General features: G+C 41.0%; 3 protein-coding genes and 2 non-coding genes across 8 annotated transcripts in view; 4 read left to right on the forward strand and 1 right to left on the reverse strand.

Moving 5' to 3' along the window:
• Positions 1 to 1,523, forward strand: part of LOC139385526 (CD166 antigen homolog A-like) — a 68,167-nt gene extending 66,644 nt beyond the window's left edge. The window contains exon 16 of the mRNA XM_071130649.1: positions 106 to 1,523. The gene's annotated coding sequence lies outside the window, so the exon portion shown is untranslated. The remainder of the gene's footprint in view (positions 1 to 105) is intronic.
• Positions 1,524 to 2,506: 983 nt separating this feature from the next.
• Positions 2,507 to 13,962, forward strand: LOC139385506 (dual specificity tyrosine-phosphorylation-regulated kinase 1A-like). Of its 3 annotated transcripts, none has more exons than XM_071130624.1 (12): positions 2,507 to 3,279; positions 5,096 to 5,165; positions 7,172 to 7,368; positions 7,549 to 7,641; positions 7,818 to 8,006; positions 8,149 to 8,296; positions 8,419 to 8,705; positions 8,893 to 9,039; positions 9,167 to 9,307; positions 9,432 to 9,735; positions 9,936 to 10,060; positions 10,383 to 13,962. In XM_071130624.1, the coding sequence occupies exons 2-12, from the start codon at positions 5,156 to 5,158 to the stop codon at positions 10,941 to 10,943; spliced, it is 2,202 nt and encodes a 733-aa protein (XP_070986725.1). In that variant the 5' UTR covers positions 2,507 to 3,279; positions 5,096 to 5,155; the 3' UTR covers positions 10,944 to 13,962. The 3 variants fall into 3 exon arrangements, with proteins under 3 accessions (XP_070986725.1, XP_070986727.1, XP_070986726.1); XM_071130625.1 differs by lacking the exon at positions 2,507 to 3,279 and adding an exon at positions 3,672 to 4,106; XM_071130626.1 differs by lacking the exon at positions 5,096 to 5,165.
• A 468-nt stretch (positions 13,963 to 14,430) lies between these two features.
• trnap-cgg (transfer RNA proline (anticodon CGG)) lies at positions 14,431 to 14,502 on the forward strand. Its single transcript has one exon. It is a non-coding gene; the product is annotated as a tRNA-Pro (tRNA).
• A 214-nt stretch (positions 14,503 to 14,716) lies between these two features.
• trnap-agg (transfer RNA proline (anticodon AGG)) lies at positions 14,717 to 14,788 on the reverse strand. The gene has a single exon. It is a non-coding gene; the product is annotated as a tRNA-Pro (tRNA).
• On the forward strand, positions 14,776 to 19,388 carry LOC139386265 (52 kDa repressor of the inhibitor of the protein kinase-like). Of its 2 annotated transcripts, none has more exons than XM_071131763.1 (5): positions 14,776 to 15,051; positions 16,556 to 16,676; positions 16,843 to 16,950; positions 17,105 to 17,141; positions 17,224 to 19,388. In XM_071131763.1, exons 2-5 carry the CDS (start codon positions 16,662 to 16,664, stop codon positions 19,125 to 19,127), a joined length of 2,064 nt encoding a protein of 687 aa, XP_070987864.1. In that variant the 5' UTR covers positions 14,776 to 15,051; positions 16,556 to 16,661; the 3' UTR covers positions 19,128 to 19,388. The 2 variants fall into 2 exon arrangements, with proteins under 2 accessions (XP_070987864.1, XP_070987863.1); XM_071131762.1 differs by lacking the exon at positions 14,776 to 15,051 and adding an exon at positions 15,151 to 15,455.
• The last annotated feature ends 7,464 nt before the right edge of the window (positions 19,389 to 26,852 follow it).

Genomic DNA, 26,852 nt, shown 5'->3' on the forward strand with positions numbered 1-26,852 from the left:
AAAGAACATGTCTTGAAAAACACGTCTATTACTGTATATTAGAATATTTACTTCTTATGTTTTAGATTAAAAGATGCTGTTAACATCATCACAATTTTTCTGCAGTGCGGAAGCGGAAACTAGAAGCTTTTGCTCACTTCTGTTAAAATTTGAAAAGGGGGCATTGAACTGGATGAAGACCATTTGGATTTGGACTTATCCACAAAACTTGATTTCCTCTGAATATTGAAAGAAAAAAACTGGCTAAATGAAAGGATACGTGTTGTACATAAGCCTAAATTGTCTGCTCTATGGATAAAATGTGTTACCTTTCCTTTGTAATAGTTTTTGTTTCAAGTGTTGGTTAAGAAGGATTTGGTCAAATTGAGAAAAATGCCAATTGGAGTGTTTGGCTTGGATTGAATTAACGTTATTGCTATTAGAATAACTACTGGACCATATGCCTTTTCTGTAAGGATGTGTGCATTGGCCTATACCTCCCTGACCCTCAATGCATTATAGAGGATCTGAAGGTCTTCGCCGCTGTTCCATCTCAGTTCCATATCATCAACACAACCAAACACCCATTAACACAACCGAACACAGTCAATACATTTTGTAAATTTTTTATGGAACATACACTGCCATTTTGTGTAGTCTCCATTGGAAAAATAAACTGTTGAATATTTTAATGAAAGGGCTAAGGGAAGGGTATAGGCTACATAACTAGCTTTGGTTGTAACGTAATATGAGTTAAGCATTATACCAAGATGCATCACTTTGCATTGCAGGAAGTAGAAGATCTGTTGTACAAATTATTTCATGACATGTTACATGGTTCCTGTTTGTTTTTTTGTACATTTTTGCCATCAAAAGTATCAGGAGATTGAGTGATGCTGTTAGGCATGCAATACACTCTGACCATCTGTTTGTGTATCAGTGGGTTGTGTTTAGTTTGGACATAACCACTACATTACAGAATATGTCTTATCTCAGTTGTGTTCATAGTGTTAAATTCTGTGCTTTTATGTAATTTTGTATGTGTAAAGAGACAAGTTGTCCAGTAGTTGCATACTTCACAATTTAGGTCAGGGTTATGAGTAGCATTTACTGAACCTGCAAATATATCAGACCTAGATGTAATTGTGATTTGTTTTGGTTATTTTTAGCTATTTATATTGTTCAAGATTACAAGGTTAGCATCTCTGTTAGTTCTATTCAATTATTCTCACAAATTTAACCACTTAGCTTTAAAAGTACTGAACAATTGATAGTAATTTCTTGCAGTTATTTGACAGTAATAATTATAATGTAAGCCTTCTGTGGATTTTGAGGCTTCTGTAGATTTCTGTGAGATTTACCACATATCTCATACTGTCAGCTTGCTGTTTGTGTCCTGCGTTGTAGTTAATGTGAAACCAACAAATTGGAAATAAGACCAAAGAGGGTAAATATTGCCATGCTAGTATTGTAAATACTGGTTTTTGTTTTTGTACTTTTGTTTAAAATAAAGTGTAGCCTACATTTTGAAGAATCATGTTAAATAATGTTTTGTTGGCTCTGTCATTCTGCTCACAATACATCATAAAAAGTATTGCCATCAGATATATTTGAGAATAGGTACATAAACACCCCCAAATCCCCGAGAATCAGTCTCTTTTCATTCGTATCATCCATAAATCCATATTTTACAATTGGACCACTATTGGGCATTCCTCAACACTAATAGCAGGGCACTGGTAAGTAAATTCAGAATCACACAGGACCATGATAATCAGACACACAGAGAAAGGATGTATGCTGCCATCCATTGGCCAAAGAACATAGCACAAGGATTTGCTTCATCATCATTCAGAGATCAAAAATGTTATTAATAAGATCCCACTTGGATATTTCAATCAGGTTGCTTTCAGTAGTTTGATCTGATTTATGAATATCTTGTCACATGTCAAATGTTACTAAAATTCATGTCAAGAGTCAAGTTTAGCTAAACTGAGTTCACAGAACCTTAGAGGACCTTTAAGCTGACAGCCATACAGTATAGACTAAAGATAAATCAAATGTGGATGCCCTTTATACAGCTCGTCTGCTGTCCTGATCAGGAATGTACTTTACAGATGGGTTCTTCTATGCAACAATATCACACAGCTTGTTTATATTCAGGAATCATGATGTCAATCTGACTGTAAAAAAGACTAGGTCTGTATGTCTTGCATTTCATTTTCTGAAAATGTGTTATTGCAGTCATACAGTTTTATTACTGCCTCAAACATGGATGCAATAAAGTTTGGCAAATTCCTGCAACACAACTAACTATTCATGCATTTTTTTCCGAATTTAGAAATCCTATCTAGATTATTTTATTCTACTTTAGAATGTTATATTTCAATTGAGACAATTTATTCATTAGAATTACTGATTGATTGACAAATTATGACAGCATACAATTTTGAATCTATGGTTGAATTATCCTCGTCATTGGTTCATCCGGGGATTTGATAGATTGATTGACAGTTGTCATAGTAACAACTCAGGCAATCGCCATTTTGTCAGAAGGTCTTTTCAAATGTTGTCCCTTCCCGCCGGAATAATGCAATCACTGGATATACTATTGACATTTGTGTTGAAAACGATGCGTCGAATGGATCGGATTAGGACAAGTAAAAGGCAAATGATTTAGCATAGTTTAAATATATCTAGTGGGAGCCGCACTTACAGTTGTCAGCGTCTCTGGTCTACCGGGCCGGTTCACTGCGCAGGTTTGGGACGCGCGCCATTTTGTGAAAATTGACATAAAACATTTTGTCCAAAAATAAGCGTGTATCTTAGGGCATGATATTGGTTTCATATTTTTGGGTCTTCATTATTTTTCGTTATGGTTTCCTACGTCCATGTTTCCGGTGGTGAGCTTGAAAGAAAACGGAACAATTTGAATGTAGCTACCTTTTATTTTGCAGTTGAATTCCTAGCTACAGAATATTGTTAGCTAACCTTCGTTCGTTTAGTCAACTAGATAGCTAGCTGGCGCTAGTCGTCAGCTGGTGTTAGTCGAAGTTGGGTGGATAACTAATTGTGTTGGTTGGGGACGCATTTGATCGTCAAGAAGTTTTACTTGGATGGCCATTTTTTTTTAACTTGCTTTGCCAGTGGAGAAGACTTTTCACCTTCGCGTTTCGTGAATTAGGTTGACTGTGACTGACTTAACCTAGCCGACGACAGTGGGGGCGGAGAAGCTCAAGCTGGATAAGTTGCCCTATCATACAGGTTAATTGACTTTAAATGAAGATCGTGCCATCAGAGGTGAGCACGTGTATGAAGCTGACTGTGTGTTGTGTAAAAAAAGGTAGATAACGTTACATGGGGTGGTAATTAGCTAATGTAACTTACGGTCATCTAGCTAACGATCAGCAGCAACCATTGCATTGGCCGGATGTCGTAAGAATGTTGCTAACATTAGCCAGTACAGATTCGCTAGCTAACGTTAGCGCTCTGGATCTAGCTACACCTAACTTTTTTTTTTAAAACCTAGCTAGTTAGATAAAAATAAAAAAATTCTAACAGCATTTCCCTTTAGTTGTAACTAACGTTAGCTAATATTATCTATCGGTTAACGTTACGTCAAAGTATTAACGTAAATTAATAGCTAGCTAACAGTAGCTAACGTTAAGTATTTATGGGCAAGCAAAGCTGACGCGTTAACTACCGTAGCTAGCTTACGTTAACCTGTTAGAAAGTTGGGGGCAAGATAACGTGGTAGCGAACGTTCGAGTATACGATCGTTAGCCAGTTAACAATTAGGGCCCATAACCAGCGTTATTGACTTGCTAGTTAACTAACTCGCTAACTGGTCATCTAACGAAGCGGGCTAGTAAGCTAACGTTAGGCCCATACAGCTCGCTCGCAGAAGACGTCGTCACTGCAATCACTGGCGAGAGGAAACGGATTGCTTGCCTTATTAACGTATCAAAGCTAGAAGGGTAACGTTAGCTAGTGAGTAAGCTAGCTATGTAGTATGTGTCATTGTAGACGAAGCCAGACTGCCACTGACAACTGCTCTTGAGAAGGCTTAACTAAACTGATGATTTGCTTTCGAAATTCCAACCATGGCGAGATATACTCCATCACCTGTGAGTAGCTAGCTAACAGTTAACAATTCCTTATTTTGAATTGATGACAGGCCGTTTTGAGTGCAAGTATGTAGCTAAACTGAATCGTTTTAATAAATAAAAAATGTTATAGGGTAGTCAGTTAGATATAAAGTTACATACAACACTTAAAATTCGAATTAAAACTATATCCATGTAGATAGGCCTGTGTTCATGCTTAAACTCAATAGTCAGGAAAGGAACTGTTCAGAAGACGTCCTGAAACGGAATGTTTCGATCGTTTATGCTTCACAAGCAATTACCTTGGTTATCCTTAGTGGTACAGTTGGAAGCATTATCTTTACTTTATATGCACCGTTCTGAATAATTTAAATGGTCTACAGTTTGTGTTCAAAACACTTTTGCGTTGCAATGTGGGCTTGTACTGCATATCATATTTAGCAAGCATTCCCACACTAAAACTACTTAAGCTCAATGCCTATAAATGTCATATTTTATTAGCTAGTTGCTGTTGAGTCATTTGGGTCATCTTCATGACATTTGTATATAAAGTTAATGAAACTCCAGAACTTTGCAAGTGACTAAAGACATTCTGAGAGGAGATCTCTAATGTTACCAGGTCACAACAATGGTGAAGCTGATTTGACCTGCTTGTTCGGATTGCACCTGTTTTTTGGTGTGAAACCATGTTTCTGAACTGTTCTTGCAGCCTCATACATCATAGCTTTATAAGGTTAATTGTGTTAGGCATGTTGAGAATCATTGGTTCACTGAGATTAACCAGACTGACTGGGAAATGGTGGTTGTTGGAGTGATTATAGTTTTCTAAAGTTACAAAATATGTGCATTTTACTATCCAGTAGTTTTATTTTTTTGCCCTTGCCATTGCAGTGTTTTGGTATTTTTCCTCCCTCTTTTTTTCTGTCAAGTTTTTGTGCTTTTGGAAAGTAGATCCGACCTGAAAATGCACAGTCAATGAATGATACTTATCTCCTTTTTGTTCTTTATAGTGGGTTGTGGTTTGCTGCTGGACTCTCCTTCCAGGATGATATGAAATTTTACAGGAGACGATGCATCCAGGTTAGCTGCAATAACTGACATATTTTCTCTTTCTTGTGGAGGAGGCACTCTTCTGAATTTCCCCCCACAACCTAACCATATCTTGTCAATCAGAAATATACATGAAACATAATACTTAAATTATTAAATAAATTACCTGCTTACTTCAAAACAACTTTCAGTTGTCTGTCGGTGCAAAGCAAATTGCACATGATGAAGACATTTCCACCATAAATTGTCAGTCACAGTAGATTTATATTATTTATTAGACTTTCCACATGTTCAAATTCAGACTCTTTCAATTCTTGATTACCACTGCCTTGTCGTGTTCCTCTCGACCATTACAGTGCATTCTCCCTGGAATTTTGGCTGCATTATTAAGTTTACCATTTGGAATTGGGATTACATGAAATGGAGTGAAGTTTAAAATAGAACCATGGTGCACCTCAAGATGTCAGCCAAGAAAGTGGAGAAGAAAGAAAGAAATGCCAGTCATCCTTAGACTAGTATTTTGCATTTAGTGAGCTTGGAAGCATGCTTGAACAACTGGCAAGCATTGTTGAACAGTTACACAAAGGACAAGTGTGAACTGACCAGCCCCAGATATAATTATGAAGGGCTATATAATATTAAATGTACAATATTATACATGTCACAATTTATAAAGTATGGTACTGTACTACTTATCGTGATTAAGTAGTAGGGTTAGAATAGGCTACCATATTTGTTTTTGTCAGATTCTGAGGTCACCCCCACAATCAGTGATGCCTAATACATGTTTTATTGTAAGTATGACATGTCAGAAAAGGCATATTACAATTGTATAATTCTAAACTAGATTCTCCTGCACTAGCTACTGTACATTTTTATTTCAAAGGTTTTCCTAATAATATCTATCTGTCTGGATATATTTGTTCCTCCACAGCTGGGTCAGCTCTGTCTCTAGTGCTCTCAGATGGAGTGCAGGTTTTGGGCTGTGCTGCTATTTTGCTGCCAGGCTCTAGTGTGCTGAAAGCGGCCTCTAAGTGTGCCAAAGTTCAATTTTATTTCTTGTTTATTTCTTGGTTTCTCATTGGAAAATGGGAGCTGCTCTGCCCTGGCAACAAAAGTAGGTTATTTGCATACTGCGTTGTGATTGGCCTGTGCGTTGATGGGCTTGCCAAATCACGCTGTATCTCTGTGGTGATAGGCTATGCTAATTAGGTGCTGTTGCTGGGATTCTGAATAGTGGTTACTGTGTAGCGTTGGTGAATTGTGTTGTCTGGTGAGAGATGCTGATAGATGAACAAGCAACATAATAATTTTCTGATTCCTTTTCACATAAAGAGAAGGATGATTTACTTCCCAGGGTGTATTGATATTTCATTTTTATTCCTGATTTTAAAAGTACATATTCTACAGCACCCCCCCCCCAAAGGCTAATAAAAAGATAAATGCCTATTTTCTTTACCATATGAACATGTTTTTTATGTGTGTGTGTGTGTTTTTTTTTTTTAAAGCCTTTACACAATGTACAAGTACACAGATATTTTGTATTATTACTAGTGTAAGCCAAGAACTTCCATTTGATACAAAGGGGCCCTCATGGATGCTAATACAACAAACATACCGTATATATAATTTGAATAATTGGACTATTTGACAGTAATACATGGCACTATATGTCTTCCTACTCATGTCAATGTATGAGGTAAATTACACCGACTGTAACATGTTAGTTAGAATTTATCACCCATGCCTAGTTAAATAATAGTTTGAATTTATCAACATCCCATTTCAGAATTTTAGATAATCATTGAGATTCATACTGCATTGTAAGGGTTAATGGTCAGTGTGCTGAAGTGTCTTCCACTTCTAGGTCTCTTTTAGATCAGTTTGTCAAGGCAGGAAACCTTCCATTGACAGAAATCAGTCTGAAATTTTTAATTGAGTTGTCACTACTTCAGGGGAAGTTTGTATAATGTATATATATTTTTTATTTATTTACAATTTCAGTGTTAATTCGTGTCAATGTTTATTTCTTTCAGGAGGAGAGACTTCAGCATGCAAACCTTCGTCCGTCCGGCTGGCGCCCTCTTTTTCTTTCCACGCTGCTGGTCTTCAGATGGCTGCTCCAATGCCCCATACGCACCAGCAGTACAGTGACCGCCACCAGCCGAGCACTGACCAAACTGCTGCGGTCCTACCGTACAGCGACCAAACGCAACAGCTCACTGCCAACCCGGTATACAAGCAACACAGAAACCTTTCAATTTGTTACAGATAAAGTGTTCAAAAATGTACAGAATCGTATACTTTTTAATGCCCAATAGAAATCAGAACTTTAACTAGCCTTTCATTTCGATTGCAAAATGTAAGAATTATTTTTTGTGTTGATCATGATTTCTTTTGTGGTTTGTTACAGAGGCACATGCCCCAGTGCTTTCGTGACCCTACTTTGGCTCCCCTGCGGAAGCTCTCTATAGACCTTATCAAAACCTATAAACAGATCAATGAGGTGAGACTGGTTTCTGCTGTTCAATATACTGCAATTGTCACAACATTTCATATTTGAGTGTTTGAATTGCAGATATAGTAACAAACAATGCAAGTTAAGAATATTTTTCATATTCTCAGTTAGATCAAGAAGTACGTATGCTCATGTCTGTATTTGGGTTATTTCCTGGAATTTAGGTGTATTATGCAAAAAAGAAGCGGCGACACCAAACGGGTCAGGGTGAAGACTCCAGTCACAAGAAAGAGAGGAAGGTCTTCAATGATGGCTACGACGATGACAACTACGATTACATTGTCAAGAATGGGGAGAAGTGGATGGACCGCTATGAGATTGACTCCTTGATAGGCAAAGGGTCATTTGGACAGGTACACTTTTTTATAAATGATTATCAACATTATTCCCATGATCAACTTTGGAAATTGCTCTCATTTTGAGCACTTGGGCAGCTTGTGTGATTAAAACATAACAAGAAAATGTTGGTGTTTTTTCTCTTTTGGATTGCTGTAGGTTGTAAAAGCTTATGACCGTGTAGAGCAGGAGTGGGTTGCAATCAAGATCATCAAGAACAAGAAAGCTTTTCTCAATCAAGCCCAGATTGAAGTGCGCCTCCTAGAGCTCATGAACAAACATGACACCGAGATGAAATACTACATAGGTAATGCACTCTAGTGCTTGTCTGTTGTCCAAGCCATTATGGCGCACTATCATGTTTTACACTAATCTCTCTTGTATGTGTATCAGCCACACTTGACTGACGCGATTTCTCCTGTCATGTAGTTCACCTGAAACGTCACTTCATTTTCCGGAACCACCTCTGCCTGGTGTTTGAGATGCTCTCATACAACCTGTACGACCTGCTGCGAAACACCAACTTCCGCGGTGTCTCTCTCAACCTGACCAGGAAGTTTGCTCAGCAGCTTTGCACTGCGCTGTTGTTCCTGGCCACGCCCGAGCTCAGCATCATCCACTGTGACCTGAAGCCAGAGAACATCCTGCTGTGCAACCCAAAGAGGAGTGCCATCAAGATAGTGGACTTTGGCAGCTCCTGCCAACTGGGACAGAGGGTATGCTAATCTATTACTTATTGTCTTGGTCCAAAAAAGTTTAACCTTGCATCTCGCACAAGTCTCATTTTTTGCGTATGTTCTGTATACCTCTGCCATATGTTCTGTTTTCAAGATTGCTGTAATGTTGATATCTGTAACGATATCGATAAGAATGGGTTGTGATTGACTCTTTCTCCTTCCTCAGATATACCAGTACATTCAGAGTCGTTTTTACCGCTCCCCAGAGGTGCTGCTGGGCATGCCCTATGACCTGGCCATCGACATGTGGTCCCTTGGCTGCATCCTGGTGGAGATGCACACTGGAGAGCCCCTCTTCAGTGGAGCCAATGAGGTACAGTGTGCTTGACTGACTAGCTGGAGGTTGTTTTAAATATAGCCAACTTTGAGTGAATAAATTTGATACTGGCAATTAAAATTTTAATCCATGGCAAAATGTTGTTCTGTTCTATAATTCTCAGGTGGACCAGATGAATAAGATAGTTGAAGTTCTTGGTATCCCCCCCAATCACATTATGGACCTAGCCCCAAAAGCCAGGAAGTTCTTTGAGAAGCTATCGGATGGCACATGGAGCGTTAAGAAGACCAAAGATGGCAAAAGGGTGAGTGCTGTAGTTCCCTTCTCAATCTGATGTCCTAACATTGGCTTTTGGTAGTGTTGTGTATTCAGGTTCAAGTACCTGACAACCCCTCCCTGTCTCTCCCCCTTGTCTCTCCTCTGAGCAGTATAAGCCTCCAGCCTCTCGGAAGCTCCACTCCATCCTGGGTGTAGAGGCCGGTGGTCCAGGTGGCCGGCGGGCGGGGGAGTCTGGCCATGCTGTTGCTGACTATTTGAAGTTCAAGGACCTGATCCTTCGGATGTTGGACTATGACCCGAAGAGCCGCATCCAGCCCTACTACGCCCTGCAGCACAGCTTCTTCAAGAAGACTGCAGACGAGGGGACCAACACGAGCAGCAGCGTGTCTACCAGCCCAGCGCTGGAGCAGTCCCAGTCCTCTGGAACCACCTCCAGCACCTCTTCCAGCTCAGGTAACACTCCCTGGCTCACTCGACCCTCTTTCTCTCCTCTGAATATTGCGGTTGTGGACTCCTGTCTCAGTTTTTCAGTGCACTGGTGGGAAACCAAACCGATGGTGGTGCTTAAAGTATTTTCAACCTTTTCTATGTTCAGTCATTTTTGCATTGTCTTTGAGTGTGATGGGCTGAGGTTGTGCCCTCTTCTCTTGCAGGAGGGTCGTCTGGGACAAGTACCAGTGGTAGAGCGAGGTCAGACCCCACCCATCACCACCTACACAGTGGAGGGCACTTTGGGGCAGTGATGCCAGCCATCGACGGTGACACCCTCTGTCCACAGGTGACATGTCTTTGTCATTCATTTGAATAAGCTAATTAATCAATAGACAACCTGTTGTAAGTCCTAATGTAGTCAATATTATTTACGTGTAATTAAATGCACTGGGAATTTAATTGTATTTTTTCCCAAGGAGCATTTCATATTTTAGTCATTTAAGCAGATGCTCTTAACTAGTGCAACTTAGTTAATGCATTCATCTTAAGATAGCTAGGTGGAACAACCACATCAGTCATAGTAAGTACATTTTTTCTCAAAGTATCGATCAGCAAAGTCGGAGCTTGTACGAGAGACATTAATTGATTTCTCTGTGGTCCACTGACAGGCAAGAAAGCCTTACCCTCCCCCATTGGTGTGGGGAGGTGGGGTCGGACCAGAGCCGGTGGCCGGAGAGACCCACCCAGTCCAGGAGACCACCTTCCACGTCCCCCCTCAGCACCCCAAGGCCCTGCACCCCCATCATCACCACGGGCAGGTGATGGCCACACGGCCCCGCCCGCGGCACTACACCTCCCCCACACACAGCTCCTCCACACAGGACTCCATGGAGGTGGTGCATGGCCATCTGTCCATGACCTCCCTGTCTTCCTCTGCCTCCTCTTCCTCCACATCTTCCTCTTCCACTGGGAATCACGGTAACCAGGCCTACCAGCTCCGCCACCTGCCTTTTGGGCATCATGGCGGGCTGAGCATGGGGATGGGTGCCTTCTCGAACCCCAGGCAGGAGACAGGCATGGCTGCCCACCCAGCTTACCCCATGGGCACAAACACGGGGCCGTCTCACTACCTACCAGAGGGCCACCTGGGCATGAGGCAGGGCATGGACCGGGAAGAGTCTCCCATGACTGGAGTGTGTGTGCAGCAGAGTTCCATGGCCAGCTCGTGACTGCACTGACATTTGGCTGTGTGTTCCCCCTGTGCGTCATTTTTAAGGTGGTGTTTTTTACAACAGGTGTGTCGAACAAAAGCTGCTCACGTCAGAAGGGAGATATCGCTGAACCGCTACTACAGAGAAGAACCTTTGTTAAAAGAATATGTGATATCCGTCATTTTTCTTTTTGCAATCATTAGGCACATGATAATGTTGCAGAATAAGCATAGTAAAATTGAGACATTCATCTGCCATTTCACAAAATTCATGTAACAAATAACCACCATCTGGTATTACGTGGCAAAATCTTCTGGTGAGCATTTGGGGATAAAGTTAGAAGCAGTTTTACAGGTAGCTGTCTAATGAAATGCTAACATCCTCTTATTTCAAACTGGAATTTCTGACATTTATCTTCCACAGGTTGTTGATTGTTTTACCCTTTTTTAAAGTGAATTTTCACAGAAGAGCTGCTTTTAAAACCTTTAGCTTGACCAGGAGGAAGGTGTTTGCGGTGATATTTCGTGTTGTCTGTCGGTATTGTGTAACTCTGTGAGAGGGGAGCACATAGCAGTGAAGTTCCTATAGTGTGCGCTGGCCCAGACAGTGGAGGGGATACCCTGCAGGTGAAAGATGTCAGGGGGGAGTGCTGCCCACCTGGGGGCCTGATGAGCTGGCCCTGGCCTGGCACAGACGAGAGAGCAGATGAGCTCTGGAGAAGAAAAGGGTCCGGCCCAGCGTGTGGAAGACTGGTTCAGTCAGTGGCTGGTTCTCAGATAACCTTTTGGCCTTACGACTCATGGACTTGGAATGGGTCGGAGCTGGATATCATTTGAATTAAGATGGCTTTCCTCTATTTTTATCTGTAGACAGCCCTTAATTGTTTAAGGAGAATAAAAATTATAGAAAAGGGTCATTTAAGAATGAAGATTTGAGGCCTTTCTCTAGAAAGATTTCTCATCTATGGGGCCCCACATTACAGGGTCTTCTTGTACACACCAATCTCCTAAACATTACTTCCTTCAAATCTTGTTCACAGATTAAGGATTTTGTGGTAAAAAATAATAATAACATCCAGAGTCCATTCCCCCCCCCCCCCCCCTTTTTTCTCCCATTTGCATGTAGTTCCTCATCTGAACACCTGCACAAATGTCTCCATCTTAAACACGGAAACTGAAGAGAGAAAAATTAGTTAAGTGACTGCCTTTCTTTCTCCTCAAATTATGCTGTGAATTTTACAAGAATTTATTTTCCCTTTGGATATTTTTTTTTTTATATATACCAAAGCAGTTTTATAGCATATTAGGTGTCTGTAACCAATAATGTAGCAGTTCACCAATTTTGACTCAGTTTATCAAGATCTTATTTTAACGTCAGTACAAAACCGCTGCAATATATTGCTTTAGCAAAACTGGAAACCGTTAAATTCAACAACTGTTAACTACCGTATATTCTAAGCAGATTTGGTTGCAATGTTTTTCCAAACCTGTTTCCATATTAATTGGTTGATTATTTTGGGGAGTCTCTTTTAACCTTGGTATGTTTTGAGACATTGGTAGTTACTCTGCAGGCTCCAGAGTAGCAGAATTAAAAGCTGATGGTTCAATGTAGACCACTGCATTCTGTTTCTTGATTTCTCCCACTTATACTATTTTAAAGGGTTTTGCTGCCTTTCATACATAATTTGGCAACATGCTAGCTACTGCCATAAAACTCAAGACTATTGTTGTCTCATTACCCTGGCAGTGTACAGACAATTGCAGTAAATCTGATTTTCTGAGTGATTTGGAAGTACACCTCCTTGTGAGCTTGGTCCAATTCAAATTGGAAGGGTACCAGTCAGCCCTCTTGCTAATGTCCTGAGCATGTGTGCTCAACTTTGGCAGACATGCATGTCCCTAGAACTCTATCGTTTAGTAAAGACATTTTTCGTTCATTTTATTTTATATCAGGGATTTTTAAGTGCTTTTTTTAATGTTTTTTTTTTTTACTCTGGAAAGTAACTAGACCAAAGTCCTGCTCATAACAGCCTTCTTAGTTACACGCAGACCGCAGGACACTTCTATTGTCATCATAGTTCAGTGGAGAGACCATCACAAGGAAAAATCATGTTTGGTATAACCACAAGCTTAAATGTAAAGCTACCTGTAATGATATTTAAATTTTATCTGAATGTTTTAGGTTATAATCACAATCATTTTTCATACCCCTCCATGATTTTTGAGACTCAGAAACTGCCAGTGGTTTTGCTGACACTCATACTGGTACTAAACATTCCAAAATAAAGATTTCAAAAACCTCTTAAGTGTGAGCCTGTTTCAGATCATGCTGATTGCCCTCTGATCTAGAGCAGTTGTCATGAAATGCAGCCCCTTTTTAATAGTGGAAATAGAATTTATGTATATATTTATATTTTTTTAATAAAGGAAGTATAGAACTCACTACCTTGCTCCTGCTGGTATGTTGATTATGTTTGTCAATTTGGTGACCGTTCAGTGGGCAAGATCTCAGTTTTCTTAGTCAGTGGTGTAACGTGGCCTCTGGGCAGAGGTACTTGACTACATCAGGACAACACTATGAGGTAGGGTTTGAATCAAACAGGGAAAGCTAGATCTTCAAACCTTAATTTTCACAGGGTATATTGTAAGTGCATGTACATCCACAAACTTTACTTTTTGGTTGTATGAAAAGCACATTGGGGGGGGGGGGGGAGTGGTTCCATTTTCAATAAGGCTGTTATGTTTGTGGGTTTCACACATGTTTGAGTACTTGTTGACATATCCTCACCCTACAGAAGCCCAAGTCCTCTGATTTTAATTTGAATATATTTACCTTCAATTTTTGATTTCACATTTTATAACATTTTTTTGTACATGCACTATAAAACTGAACTGAACTGAACAGCATGGAGAAAAGGATAAGTCCATGTATCCACAGATTGTAAGATCTAGTCAAGACTTTGCTGTGTATATGACAATGCCCTTTGTATTATATTAAGACCGTCTTATGTATGATATATAAAAATAAGTTAATTGAACTGTTGTGAGCCTGTTGTGAGCCTCTGTTCCTCTACACTTCTTTACACTTCTTTACACATACCAGTGTGTATTTCTTCCAGGAATACTTGTACCAATGCTATTACCACCACAAATACCAAATAAATGACCACGATGGTGGCCAATTTTGTGCTCAATAACTGTTTAACCTCATAACTCCTTTGTGTAGCCTATTATTATAATTCAAACTCATTGATAAACTCGGTTTAGCACAAATCAAGACGGTAGAGTACTAGTGTTGGGAAAAAAGCCTGAATGATTCTTGAGTAATACACAACAGCAAGCTACATTTAGTGTGTGTAGATGAGCTTTAGATGAGTAGTATTATAGAGTATTGTGGTTGAAATTACCTTATGAACGTGATTTGTCATTAATCTGGCCAAATGATGATGAGATATATCAACTGGAATTTACTTGATAAGAATGTTGATCAGCTTTATCTATGACGTGGCTCGTTGGTCTAGGGGTATGATTCTCGCTTCGGGTGCGAGAGGTCCCGGGTTCAAATCCCGGACGAGCCCATCTTTTTACATTTGGAGAGCAACGGTAGATGTTGTACCATAGCAACAACGTCGTAAAAATAGTTCATTTGGTGAAATTAAATAGAGATTTAGCAATAGCCTTTTCACTCCGCGAGTATAATTTTCCATCGTTTTAACTCGTGCAAATGTGTAGAGAAGTCACCATGATTCCATCCACAACGTTGACCCTTATTTAATTTCAGACATTAAAAGAGGGCTCGTCCGGGATTTGAACCCGGGACCTCTCGCACCCTAAGCGAGAATCATACCCCTAGACCAACGAGCCAGATAGAACAAAATTGCCACATGTTTTTAATTTATTCACGCTTTTATCGAAGCACGTCTGTATTGTCTTTTTTTATGAGCCTGACCTGTAGAAGTTTAAAATGTACTATCTTTCGCATTTTATGTCCAATTGCCATGACAAACCATGTATATTTTTGCAATTTGGGGCACCTCTGATTCGAGTGTAACCAGATCGTTAGTGTAACGTTGAAGACAGAGCGGCCATCTGCAAGCCTCTGTTCACGGGTTTTAGGCTGATCCTAGGTAAGTTTTGCTTTTAACCCTTACAATGTAAATGTAGAATTGTTGTCCGTTAGAACTGATTTTGGATCTGTGCTTAGAGAGAACGCCAATGAGCACGTGACGTGACATATTTTTTTTTTGTGGAATGGAAGCAGTTCGGTTTCCTTTTTCTCCTCTGATGAATCCTCCAGTCCACGCTTAGCACTGTTGCGCGTTTTGTTAGGTTAATTTAAAAGTAACAGGTAGCTAGCTAGCTTGTGTAATTGACATTTTTTAAACCTAAAACATATTTATAAATACTAAATTGATTTGAAATTGAGTACACGTTTATGCACAATGCCCAATTTTTGCGCGGCTCCAAATTGCACCAGAAAGAGCACTCAATCCGATTTGGCTTTTTTCAGGTTTCCAAGAGATCCAGAAAGGTATTACAAAGTTTGATCATCACAATATGAACCCCTACTTTTCTCGGGGAGTAATTAATTATTCTTTAGCTGGCTAAATATAGCTATGTTGTGTTCAGTAGCACGCTAGTCATCAAAGCTAACTTTAGTATATGGAAAATGGCTAGCTAGCCTGCTTGTTAGCCTGCACACTTGCAGCGAGGTAGGTGGTGTGTGTGGAGCTGTAAAGATAAGCATTCATGGTGTTGATCCATCGTACCTATAGTAAAACGATTGGGAAATATATACACCAGGTACCATTTAATTAATGGTTCTCAAACTCTGGTCTTGGAGAGTGAATGGGCATGCTGGTTTTTGTTCCATCCCAGCACTAAAACAGAAAAAGAATACATTCAATGCAGGTGTAGAAGCACGGTGGCTAGGACAAACTCCCAAGAAAGGCCAGAACCTAGGAAGAAACTTAGAGAGGAACCAGGCTATGAGGGGTGGCCAGTCCTCTTTTGGCTGTGCCGGGTGGAGATTATAACAGAACATGGCCAAGATGTTTAAATGTTCATAGATGACTAGCAGGGTCAAATAATAATAATCACAGTGGTTGTCGAGGGTGCAACAGCACCTCACAAGTAAATGTCAGTTGGCTTTTCATAGCCGATCATTCAGAGTATCTCTACCGCGCCTGCTGTCTCTAGAGAGTTGAAAACAGCACGTCTGGTGAACAGGTCAGGGTTCCACAGCCGCATGCAGAACAGTTGAAACTGGAGCAGCAGCACGGCCAGGTGGACTGGGGACAGCAAGGAGTCATCAGGCCAGGTAGTCCTCAGGCATAGTCCTAGGGCTCAGGTCCTCCGAGAGAAAGAAAAGAGAGAGAATTAGAGAGAGCATACTTAAATTCACACAGGACACCAGATAAGACGAGAAATACTCCAGATATAACAGACTGACCCTCGCCCCCGACACATAAACTACTGCAGCATAAATACTGGAGGCTGAGACGAGGGGTTGGGAGACACAATTAATCATCGTCTTCAGTCTGGATCTTGATTATTTAAAACTAATAGTTTTTAGGTAACTAGGACAACCAACAAAAAGCCAACTAACCCCTCCTAATATGGTTTGTTCAGATGTAGGCTCTGGGTTGAGAACTGTCGCCGGGCCGATCTGGAGGCAAAAACATCAGACCAACTCAATAAACACTACAGACTGTGTGCCAAACACTTTGACCCGGCTATGGTTTGTAAAACAGTAAGTGTGTGTCAAACCACAAAGGTCTTTGTTTGAAACATGCCTACCTCACTGAACAATCTCTCTTTGTAGAGATTATCATAATCTTACATTTGAGAGGTCTTGAGCTGTGTTTTGATATTCATGTATTTGAATAACTTGTTTTTTCTTCATTATTGTTTTTCAGAGCCCTTACAGAACAGTACTGAAGGATACTGCTATTCCAACCATATTTGATTTAACAAGCCACCTCAAAAATCCTCATAGCAGACATCGCAAGCGGATCAAAGAATTGGTATATCTTTTCTTTTTTGCAAGAACTTTATATACTAGTGTTGCTTTAAAAAGGAATATTTTACTGGCTTCATTTCTGTAGGTCTGTTTTCAATGTAATAGTAAATTGTCTAATAATAAACATTGTCTTATGTTTTAAATAATTGTTTTAACAGACTGAAGAAGACATAAGGAGAATTAAAGAGAGAAGATGTAAGTTGCATTGTTTTTGTTTAAAAGCATTGTTGTATCCATACACTTGTTGAACATTAACTTTTTTTTTGTTTCCTTGCAGTGGCATCCTCCATTGAACAGCTCCACTCAAAGAAAGACATTGAGGCAACCGAGGGTCACGATGCCGCTGAGGAGGAAATCAAGCTGTCCCCAGAGGAGAAGGAGTTCCGAGATTACCTGAGGTCTCTGTTTGAGATCGTTGTCATGCTAGGAAAGCAGAACATCCCATTGGAGACCAATGTCCCAAAAGGAGTAGCGAGAGATCCCAGTAATTTCCAGGCCTTACTGGAGTACCGCATTAATGCTGGAGATAAGGCTCTGAGGAGGCGGTTTGAGGCCACAGCAGTGAATGTGGAGTACCTCTCCGCATCCCAGCAGAGCCAGCTCCTTGAAGTCTGCGAGGGCACTGTCAGAGAGGAGGTCCTCATGGAGGTGAGAGAGAGTCGCTTCTTCTCACTGGTCACAGGGGACCTGGTGGAGTTCGCTGGGGAGAGACACCTGCCTCTCTTTCTGCGGTTTGTAGACCAGTCCAATGCTCTCAGGGAGAAGTTCTTGGACTTTCTGCCGTTCGAGGGGGACGAGGCCTCACTGGTAGAGAAGCTGGAGACCCAGGTGACAGACGGGTGGGGGCTGAGAATGGAGGACTGCCGCGGCCAGGCCCATGTAGCCACCGGCACCTTCGCCACTAAGATGAAAGCTGTGGCCGTCGGACTGATGGGAAAGTACCCCATGGCAATGCACACGCCTTGTTCCACCTGCGCACTGAATATCCACCTGGCCAACAGCCTTCCCTTCCCCAGCGTGCAGGTTGTCATGGCAACCCTGAGAAAGATTGATGTCTTCTTTAAGCAGTCTCGCTCTTTGCAGGCTGAGCTGGAGAAGGCCATCTCTGTTTACCACCAAGAAAATGATGAGAAGGCAGCCGAGCTGAAGGAGGCCTGTAGCTCTAACTGGACAGAGAAGCACAACGTGTTTGAACTGACTGTGGACCTGCTTGAGTCCCTCCTGCTGTGCATGGACTGCATTCGGGACAATGAGAATGTCAGGTTCCCTGATGCTATAACTGGGGACGCCTACTCGATCGCAGAGACCCTGGCTGACTTTGAGTTCATTGTCACCTTGGTCATCCTGAAAAACGCTCTTTCTTTCACACGAGCCTTTGGCAAAAACCTGCAAGGGGAAGCCCTTGATGTGTTTTTCGCTGCCAACAGTCTAACAGCCGTCCTGCACTCTCTGAATGAAGTCTTCGACAACATTGAAGTCTACCATGAGTTTTGGTTTGAGGAGGCTGTGAATCTGGCGGGTACCATGGAGATCCCAGTGAAGGTGCCTCGTCTGTTTCTCCGGAAGCACCGTTCGGCCGACGCAGGCGAGATCCCTCCAGAGACTTACTTCAAGGAGTACGTGACAGTCCCTGTGATCCGTGGCGTCATCGATGAGGTGGACGACATCTTCTCCCAGAGCAACCTCAAAGCCCTCAAGTGCCTGTCCCTGATCCCTGCCATCATGGGCCAGATGAAGTTCAACACCTCAGAGGAGAACCATGCAGATGTGTACTGCAAGGACCTCCCCAACCCAGACACGCTGCCCGCTGAGCTACATTGCTGGAAGATCAAATGGAAGCACCGGAGCAAGGATGTCCGCCTGCCCTCCACCATCCACGAGACACTTCAGCTGTCGGACATCAAGTTCTTCCCCAACGTCAACTGCTTTCTGAAGGTCCTGACCACCTTGCCTGTCCTGATGCTGGAGGACAGCAACAGCTCTGAGACATCCAGGAAACGCCTGCAGACTTATCTCAGTGACACACCTATCAAACACAGGTGCAAGGGTCTGGCTGTGCTCCACATAAACTCTCACGTTAAGCATGACCTGGATGTCATGGTTGACAAATACTGCAGACTGTACCCTGAGGATGAGCCTGAACATGGGGTTGAGGCTGAGATCAGCACTGTGGTGATATAGGATATTAAGTTTGTTCAGTATAAGGGGACAAAATCAAATTCAAATTACATTCAAATAACGTCTCCCTGTTTTATTATAGCTTTAGTGTTTGATAGGTTAATGTGAATTGTAACTGTAAAGTCTGAGTAAAATATGACCTCTTAGACAAGGGTTATTTTGGGCATAATTGTGTAATAATTTGAGCAATTAATATTGCCATTAAAAATGTTTCTAAAAATGTATATTTATTTTGAATTAAATGCCACTTGGTGTCTTGAATGATACTGCTCTTTATTTTATTGGTATTCATCATTTTTTGTTTTAGGCGTAAAGCCTATTAACTATAGGCTACCACTATAACTTCGGAGGGTAAATATGTATTTGTCATCATTATTTGCAAGTCTGTTTTATGACAACTTTACAAAAAGGTTATACCATTTCCCTCCTTTATGACACAAGCACAAGTCTACCAGTTACTGTGACCTGCCCATGACCTCGCGTAGAGTCGGGAAAATGATCCCAAGATACTGTAATGATATAATGTTGCAATTTTACCGTAGTCTACGTTATTGCTAGGATGTCAGAGGGTTGTCTTGAAATTATTTGGGAAAATCCACAAGAGGGCAGTCCAATCTCAAAAGTGTCAAAGTACATATCGTCATCCCGAAAGAGAGCCATAGGCCTAGTAATGGCGTCTTTTTGTAGGCACTAATTCCGCAATGGTTCATTGGACAAAGCCTATGGGGAAAATAATGCCGTTTTTTTTTTTTTTTTACACCGAAAATAAGATTGCGGTAAATTCATGAAGGTCATGTTAACGGACTGATATTATCGCACAGAACAAAAGCTCTCATGAACCTTGTGTTAAACTCGAACCTTATTTTTGGCATTTGTCCCAAAACACTGTTTTTCGCATTACTTTTCCCCATAGGAGTGGTTGAATGAACTAGTGGCAACTCATTTCCGTTTTTTAGGACTACAACTGGCGAGATGGTAAATTGATACACATTAGTACAGCTCAAAATTACCTGTTGGAAACAATTCTGATAATAACAAGAATTTGTAATATGTCTTGGTAACAAGTGTTTTAGTATGTCATCACCTAATTGGGCGAGAGTTATGCATATGCAGCTAGTTGACAGCTTTTTCTGTTTGGTATGTCTGACATCACACGGCGCCAAGAACTACGCGGGCACAACTGTGAGCTCCAAATACGTTCACTTTTTAAATGGGATGCAAGCAGGTCAAGCAAGACAGTTCATTGTAGCGATTCAGTGAACCGTTCATTTTCCACCGGTTTTATTTTCTGTCTACAGAGGAAATTAAATGAATAGGATATTTATCTAAATGTTTTCCTGGTGGAGGAAATCCACAGTAAGGTAGGAAGCAACATTGTTATTTGGATATATATATTTTTTTAAATAGCAGATACATGAATGATTATCAATGCAAAAATGTACACTCCAGGATTTATTCTGGTAATAACAAAATTATGAACTTAATTGTGGAATTTATTTTTTATATCCCTATTTGAGCAGAAATAATAAGTAAAGAGGCACAAACAAGACTTGTTCTATGATATTGAAATGAACCACACTTTTTTAAAGATTCAACGCTGACTTCTGGAATAACAACGAAGAGCTACCTCCGCTGCATGTTCTGTCAGTTCCTCCACATCACCTTCCTCAAACTATGCACTGGAATCCAGTGGCTGTAAGCAAATCAATTATTCTCACTAGCTCTATGCAACTTTCTAACTAATCGTCATCCTGATAGGCTACTACTTGTAACATGGTAGGAAGCTTCAGGTAAAATATTTTATTATTGTTCATGTACATCAGGGATTAGCCTGCGGACCAATATATATAAAATATATACACTACCAGTCAAAAGTTTGGACAACTACACCTAGTTTTTCTACATTGTAGAACAATAGTGAAAACATCAAAACTATTAAATAACACATATGGAATCATGTAGTTAACAAAAAAATGTAAAAACAAATTCTTCAAAGGAGCCACCCTTCATGACAGCTTTGCACACGCTTGGCATTCTCTCAACCAGCTTCACCTGGAATGCTTTTCCAACAGTCTTGAAGGAGTTCCCACATATGCTGAGCACTTGTTAGCTGCTTTTCCTTCACTCTACTGTCCAACTCATCCCAAACCATCTCAATTGGGTTTATATTGGGTGATTGTGGAGGCCAGGTCATCTGATGCAGCACTCCATCACTCTCCTTCTTGGTCAAATTGCCCTTACAGAGCTTGGAGGTGTGTTGGGTCATTGTCCTGTTGAAAAACAAATGATAATCCCACTAAGCGCCAAGCAGATGGGATGGCGTATCGCTGCAGAATGCTGTGGTAGACATGCTGGTTAAGTGTGCCTTGAATTCTAAATTATTCACAGACTGTGTCACCAGCAAAGCACCATCATACCTCCTCCTCCATGCTTCATGGTGGGAAATACACATGCGGAGATCATCAGTTCACCTACTCTGCATCTCACAAAGACATGGCAGTTGGAACCAAACATCTCAAAAGGACAGATTTCCACTTGTCTAATGTCCATTGCTCGTGTTTCTTGGCCTAAGCAAGTATCTTATTATTGGTGTCCTTTAGTAGTGGTTTCTTTGCAGCAATTCGACCATGAAAACCTGATTCACGCAGTCTCTGAACAGTTGATGTTGAAATGTGTCTGTTACTTGAACTTTGTGAAGCATTTATTTGGGCTGCAATTTCTGAGGCTAGTAACTCTAATGAACTTATCCTCTGTAGCAGAGGTAACTCTGGGTCTTCCTTTCCTATGGCGGTCATCATGAGAGCCAGTTTCATCATAGTGTTTGAAGGTTTTTGCGACTGCACTTTTCCGCATTGACTGGCCTTCATGTCTTAAAGTAATGATGGACTGTCGTTTCTCTTGGCTTATTTGAGCTGTTCTTGCCATAATATGGACTTGGTCTTTTACCAAATAGGGCTATTTATTTATTTTTATTTCACCTTTATTTAACCAGGTAGGCCAGTTGAGAACAACTTCGCATTTACAACTGCGACCTAGCCAAGATAAAGCAAAGCAGTGCAACAAAAACAACAACAGAGTTACACATAAACAAACGTACAGTCAATAACACAATAGAAAAATCTATGTACAGTGTGTGCAAATATAAAAGATTAGGGAGGTAAGTCAATAAACCGGCCATAGAGGCAAAATAATTACAATTTAGCATTAAACACTGGTGTAATAGATGTGCAGATGATGATGTGCAAGTAGAGATACTGGGGTGCAAAAGAGCAAGAAGATAAATAACAATATGGGGATGAGGTAGTTGGGTGTGCTATTTACAGATTGGCTGTGTACAGGTACAGTGATTGGTAAGCTACTCTGACAGCTGATGCTTAAAGTTAGAGAGGGAGATACAGTGCCTTGCGAAAGTATTCGCCCCCCTTGAACTTTGCGACCTTTTGCCACATTTCAGGCTTCAAACATAAATATATAAAACTGTATTTTTTTGTGAAGAATCAACAACAAGTGAGACACAATCATGAAGTGGAACGATATTTATTGGATATTTCAAACCTTTTTAACAAATCAAAAACAGAAAAATTGGGCGTGCAAAATTATTCAGCCCCCTTAAGTTAATACTTTGTAGCGCCACCTTTTGCTGCGATTACAGCTGTAAGTCGCTTGGGGTATGTTTCTATCAGTTTTGCACATCGAGAGACTGAACATTTTTCCCATTCCTCCTTGCAAAACAGCTCGAGCGCAGTGAGGTTGGATGGAGAGCATTTGTGAACAGCAGTTTTCAGTTCCTTCCACAGATTCTCGATTGGATTCAGGTCTGGACTTTGACTTGGCCATTCTAACACCTGGATATGTTTATTGTTGAACCATTCCATTGTAGATTTTGCTTTATGTTTTGGATCATTGTCTTGTTGGAAGACAAATCTCCGTCCCAGTCTCAGGTCTTTTGCAGACTCCATCAGGTTTTCTTCCAGAATGGTCCTGTATTTGGCTCCATCCATCTTCCCATCAATTGTAACCATCTTCCCTGTCCCTGCTGAAGAAAAGCAGGCCCAAACCATGATGCTGCCACCACCATGTTTGACAGTGGGGATGGTGTGTTCAGCTGTGTTGCTTTTACGCCAAACATAACGTTTTGCATTGTTGCCAAAAAGTTCAATTTTGGTTTCATCTGACCAGAGCACCTTCTTCCACATGTTTGGTGTGTCTCCCAGGTGGCTTGTGGCAAACTTTAAACAACACTTTTTATGGATATCTTTAAGAAATGGCTTTCTTCTTGCCACTTCCATAAAGGCCAGATTTGTGCAATATACGACTGATTGTTGTCCTATGGACAGAGTCTCCCACCTCAGCTGTAGATCTCTGCAGTTCATCCAGAGTGATCATGGGCCTCTCTGATCAGTCTTCTCCTTGTATGAGCTGAAAGTTTAGAGGGACGGGCAGGTCTTGGTAGATTTGCAGTGGTCTGATACTCCTTCCATTTCAATATTATCGCTTGCACAGTGCTCCTTGGGATGTTTAAAGCTTGGGAAATCTTTTTGTATCCAAATTCGGCTTTAAACTTCTTCACAACAGTATCTCGGACCTGCCTGGTGTGTTCCTTGTTCTTCATGATGCTCTCTGCGCTTTTAACGGACCTCTGAGACTATCACAGTGCAGGTGCATTTATACGGAGACTTGATTACACACAGGTGGATTGTATTTATCATCATTAGTCATTTAGGTCAACATTGGATCATTCAGAGATCCTCACTGAACTTCTGGAGAGAGTTTGCTGCACTGAAAGTAAAGGGGCTGAATAATTTTGCACGCCCAATTTTTCAGTTTTTGATTTGTTAAAAAAGTTTGAAATATCCAATAAATGTCGTTCCACTTCATGATTGTGTCCCACTTGTTGTTGATTCTTCACAAAAAAATACAGTTTCATATCTTTATGTTTGAAGCCTGAAATGTGGCAAAAGGTCGCAAAGTTCAAGGGGGCCGAATACTTTCGCAAGGCACTGTATGTCTCCAGCTTCATTGATTTTTGCAATCCGTTACAGTCATTGGCAGCAGAGAACTGGAAGGAAAGGCGGTCAAAGCAGGTGTTGGCTTTGTGGATGACCAGTGAAATATACCTGCTGGAACGTGTGCTACGGGTGGGTGTTGCTATGGTGACCAGTGAGCTGAGATAAGGCAGGGCTTTACCTAGCAAAGACTGGAGCCAGTGGGTTTTGTGACGATTATGTAGCGAGGGCCAGCCAACGAGAGCATACAGGTCGCGGTGGTGGGTAGTATATGGGGCTTTGGTGACAAAACGGATGGCACAGTGATAGACTACATCCAGTTTGCTGAGTAGAGTGTTGGAGGTTATTTTGTAAATGACATCACCGAAGTCAAGGATCGGTAGGATAGTCAGTTTTATGATGGTATGTTTGGCAGCATGAGTGAAAGAGGCTTTGTTGTGAAATAGGAAGCCAATGCTAGATTTAATTTTGGATTGGAGATGTGAGTCTGGAAGGAGAGTTTACAGTCTAACCAGACACCTAACTATTTGGAGTTGTCCACATATTCTAAGTCAGAACCGTCCAGAGTAGTGATGCTAGTCGGGCGGGTGCGGGCAACAATCAGTTGAAGATCATGCATTTAGTTTTACTTGCATTTAAAAGCAGTTGGAGGCCACGGAAGAAGTGTTGTACGGCATTCAAGCTCATTTGGAGGTTTGTTAACATACTGTCCAAAGAAGGGCCAGATGTATACAGAATGGGGTCATCTGCGTAGAGATGGATCAGAGAATCCCCAGCAGCAAGAGCGACATCATTGATATACACAGAGAAAAGAGTCAGCCCAAGAATTGAACCCTGTGGCACCCCCATAGAGACTGCCAGAGGTCCAGACAACAGCCCTCCGATTTGACACACTGAACTCTATCTAAGAAGTAGTTGGTGAACCAGGCGAGGCAGTCATTTGAGAAACTGATACGAGAATTATGTTCTCAATGTTCATAAACCCAGTTTAATTCACTACTCAGCCTGAAACCCAGAATTTGTAAGAAACTGGTTGAAATGAATCAGGTGGAGGCCCAGCTACGATAGTATGTTTATTTACGAGAGCGCGCTGCTCTATTGTACAAAACAATTCATTTTATACTGGCTTCTTCCACACACACATTCACACAAACATACGCACACACATTCACACTAACATACGCAGACACATTCACACTAACATTAGCACACAATGTCCTGCTACACAGTCAACAAAGATTAGGGGATTCTGGGAGACTTACTCCCCATCCTCCCTCAAGATAGGGAGACCCTGGGAAGTACTCTCAGTGGCCCCAGCCATGGTCGGCACTGAATCTTGCTCAGACAGTCTGTCTGTTATTCAAATAAGGTTTATGGACATATTGTACAGATTATGGTTATACATAATTCTAATCAATTTCATACTCATACAATTATACGGCTCAGGGTGGACTATTCTAGTCATTCATATAAATTCCATCAACAGAAACCAAGGCTATTGAGTCTATCTTCTGTATACCTTGTCACAACACAACTGATTGGCTCAAACACAGTTTTCCCCAATTGTTTACACACTAAAATTGGAACTTGAAATGCAATCACCGAAACCTGAAACTCATGTACCAAATCCCTAAACCAAGTCTGCAAAATTGCAAGCACTATTCCTGCTTTACACTCAGTTTTCAATTCTATATCACACTTTTTGCAAAACACTACACACAGTTCTCTATATTAGGCACAACATTCAAAATTAAAATCTCTGCCAAGCTCTATTCACCAATTGGCAACTCCCACTCCTCACAGGTGTAAACACTAGTTGCTGAATTGTTCACTTAGAAATCAGAGCTTTAGTGCTATAAAAGGCCACAGATGAGCTCTCCTGTTTTGGAGGAAAATGGAAGTCAATGGTGAATCAAGAGCTAGAGGTGAAGGAGTGAGAGTCAGAGGAGCAAGAGGAGGATGAGGAAGGACAGTTGTCTCGGATGAGATCAGGGCCACATTGGTTGACCATGTGTTCAACCATGGATTGAGTGTGAGGGAGGCTGGGTAGAGAGTTAAACCGTGTAGCGGCCCAACCTGTATATTTGAGTAGGTATACATTACTGTAACAATCTTTTACAACCGGCTACAGTATAACACTGAAAATGCAAAAGGCATAAACCTACTGATGGGATATTCATAGTAGTGTTTTGTGTTGAGCACATCAGTGTGTTGTTGGTTGGTAGACAGCTCTATTCATATGATGCATGTGTGTGTTATTTTGATGCAAAAAAAAACATTTTGGAAAGAGAACAGATTTGACTGCAGTGTTTGCTTTTGCTAGAGATTTGTAGAGTTTTGCATTTTGTGGTTTTGTGTTTAGAGTTTTGGGAAAATGGGCCAAAGATTCAGAAAACGTGTGTAAACAATTGTGGAAGTGTAAGAAGGAAAGACATTTTACTTTTAACAAGGCACACCTGTTAATTGAAATGCATTCCAGGTGACTTCCTCATGAAGCTGGCTAAAATAATGCCAAGAGTGTGCAAAGCTGTCATTAAGGCAAAGGGTGGCTACTTTGAAGAATCTCAAATCTAAAATATATTTTTATTTGTTTAAGATTTTTTTGGTTACTACATGATTCCATATGTTATTTCATAGTTTAATGTCTTCACTATTATTCTACAACGTAGAAAATAGTAAAAAAATAAAGTAAGAAAAACCCTTGAATGAGTAGGTGTGTTCA

The sequence above is a fragment of the Oncorhynchus clarkii genome, chromosome 27, assembly GCF_045791955.1.
Source record: "Oncorhynchus clarkii lewisi isolate Uvic-CL-2024 chromosome 27, UVic_Ocla_1.0, whole genome shotgun sequence".
Lineage (NCBI taxonomy): Eukaryota > Metazoa > Chordata > Actinopteri > Salmoniformes > Salmonidae > Oncorhynchus > Oncorhynchus clarkii.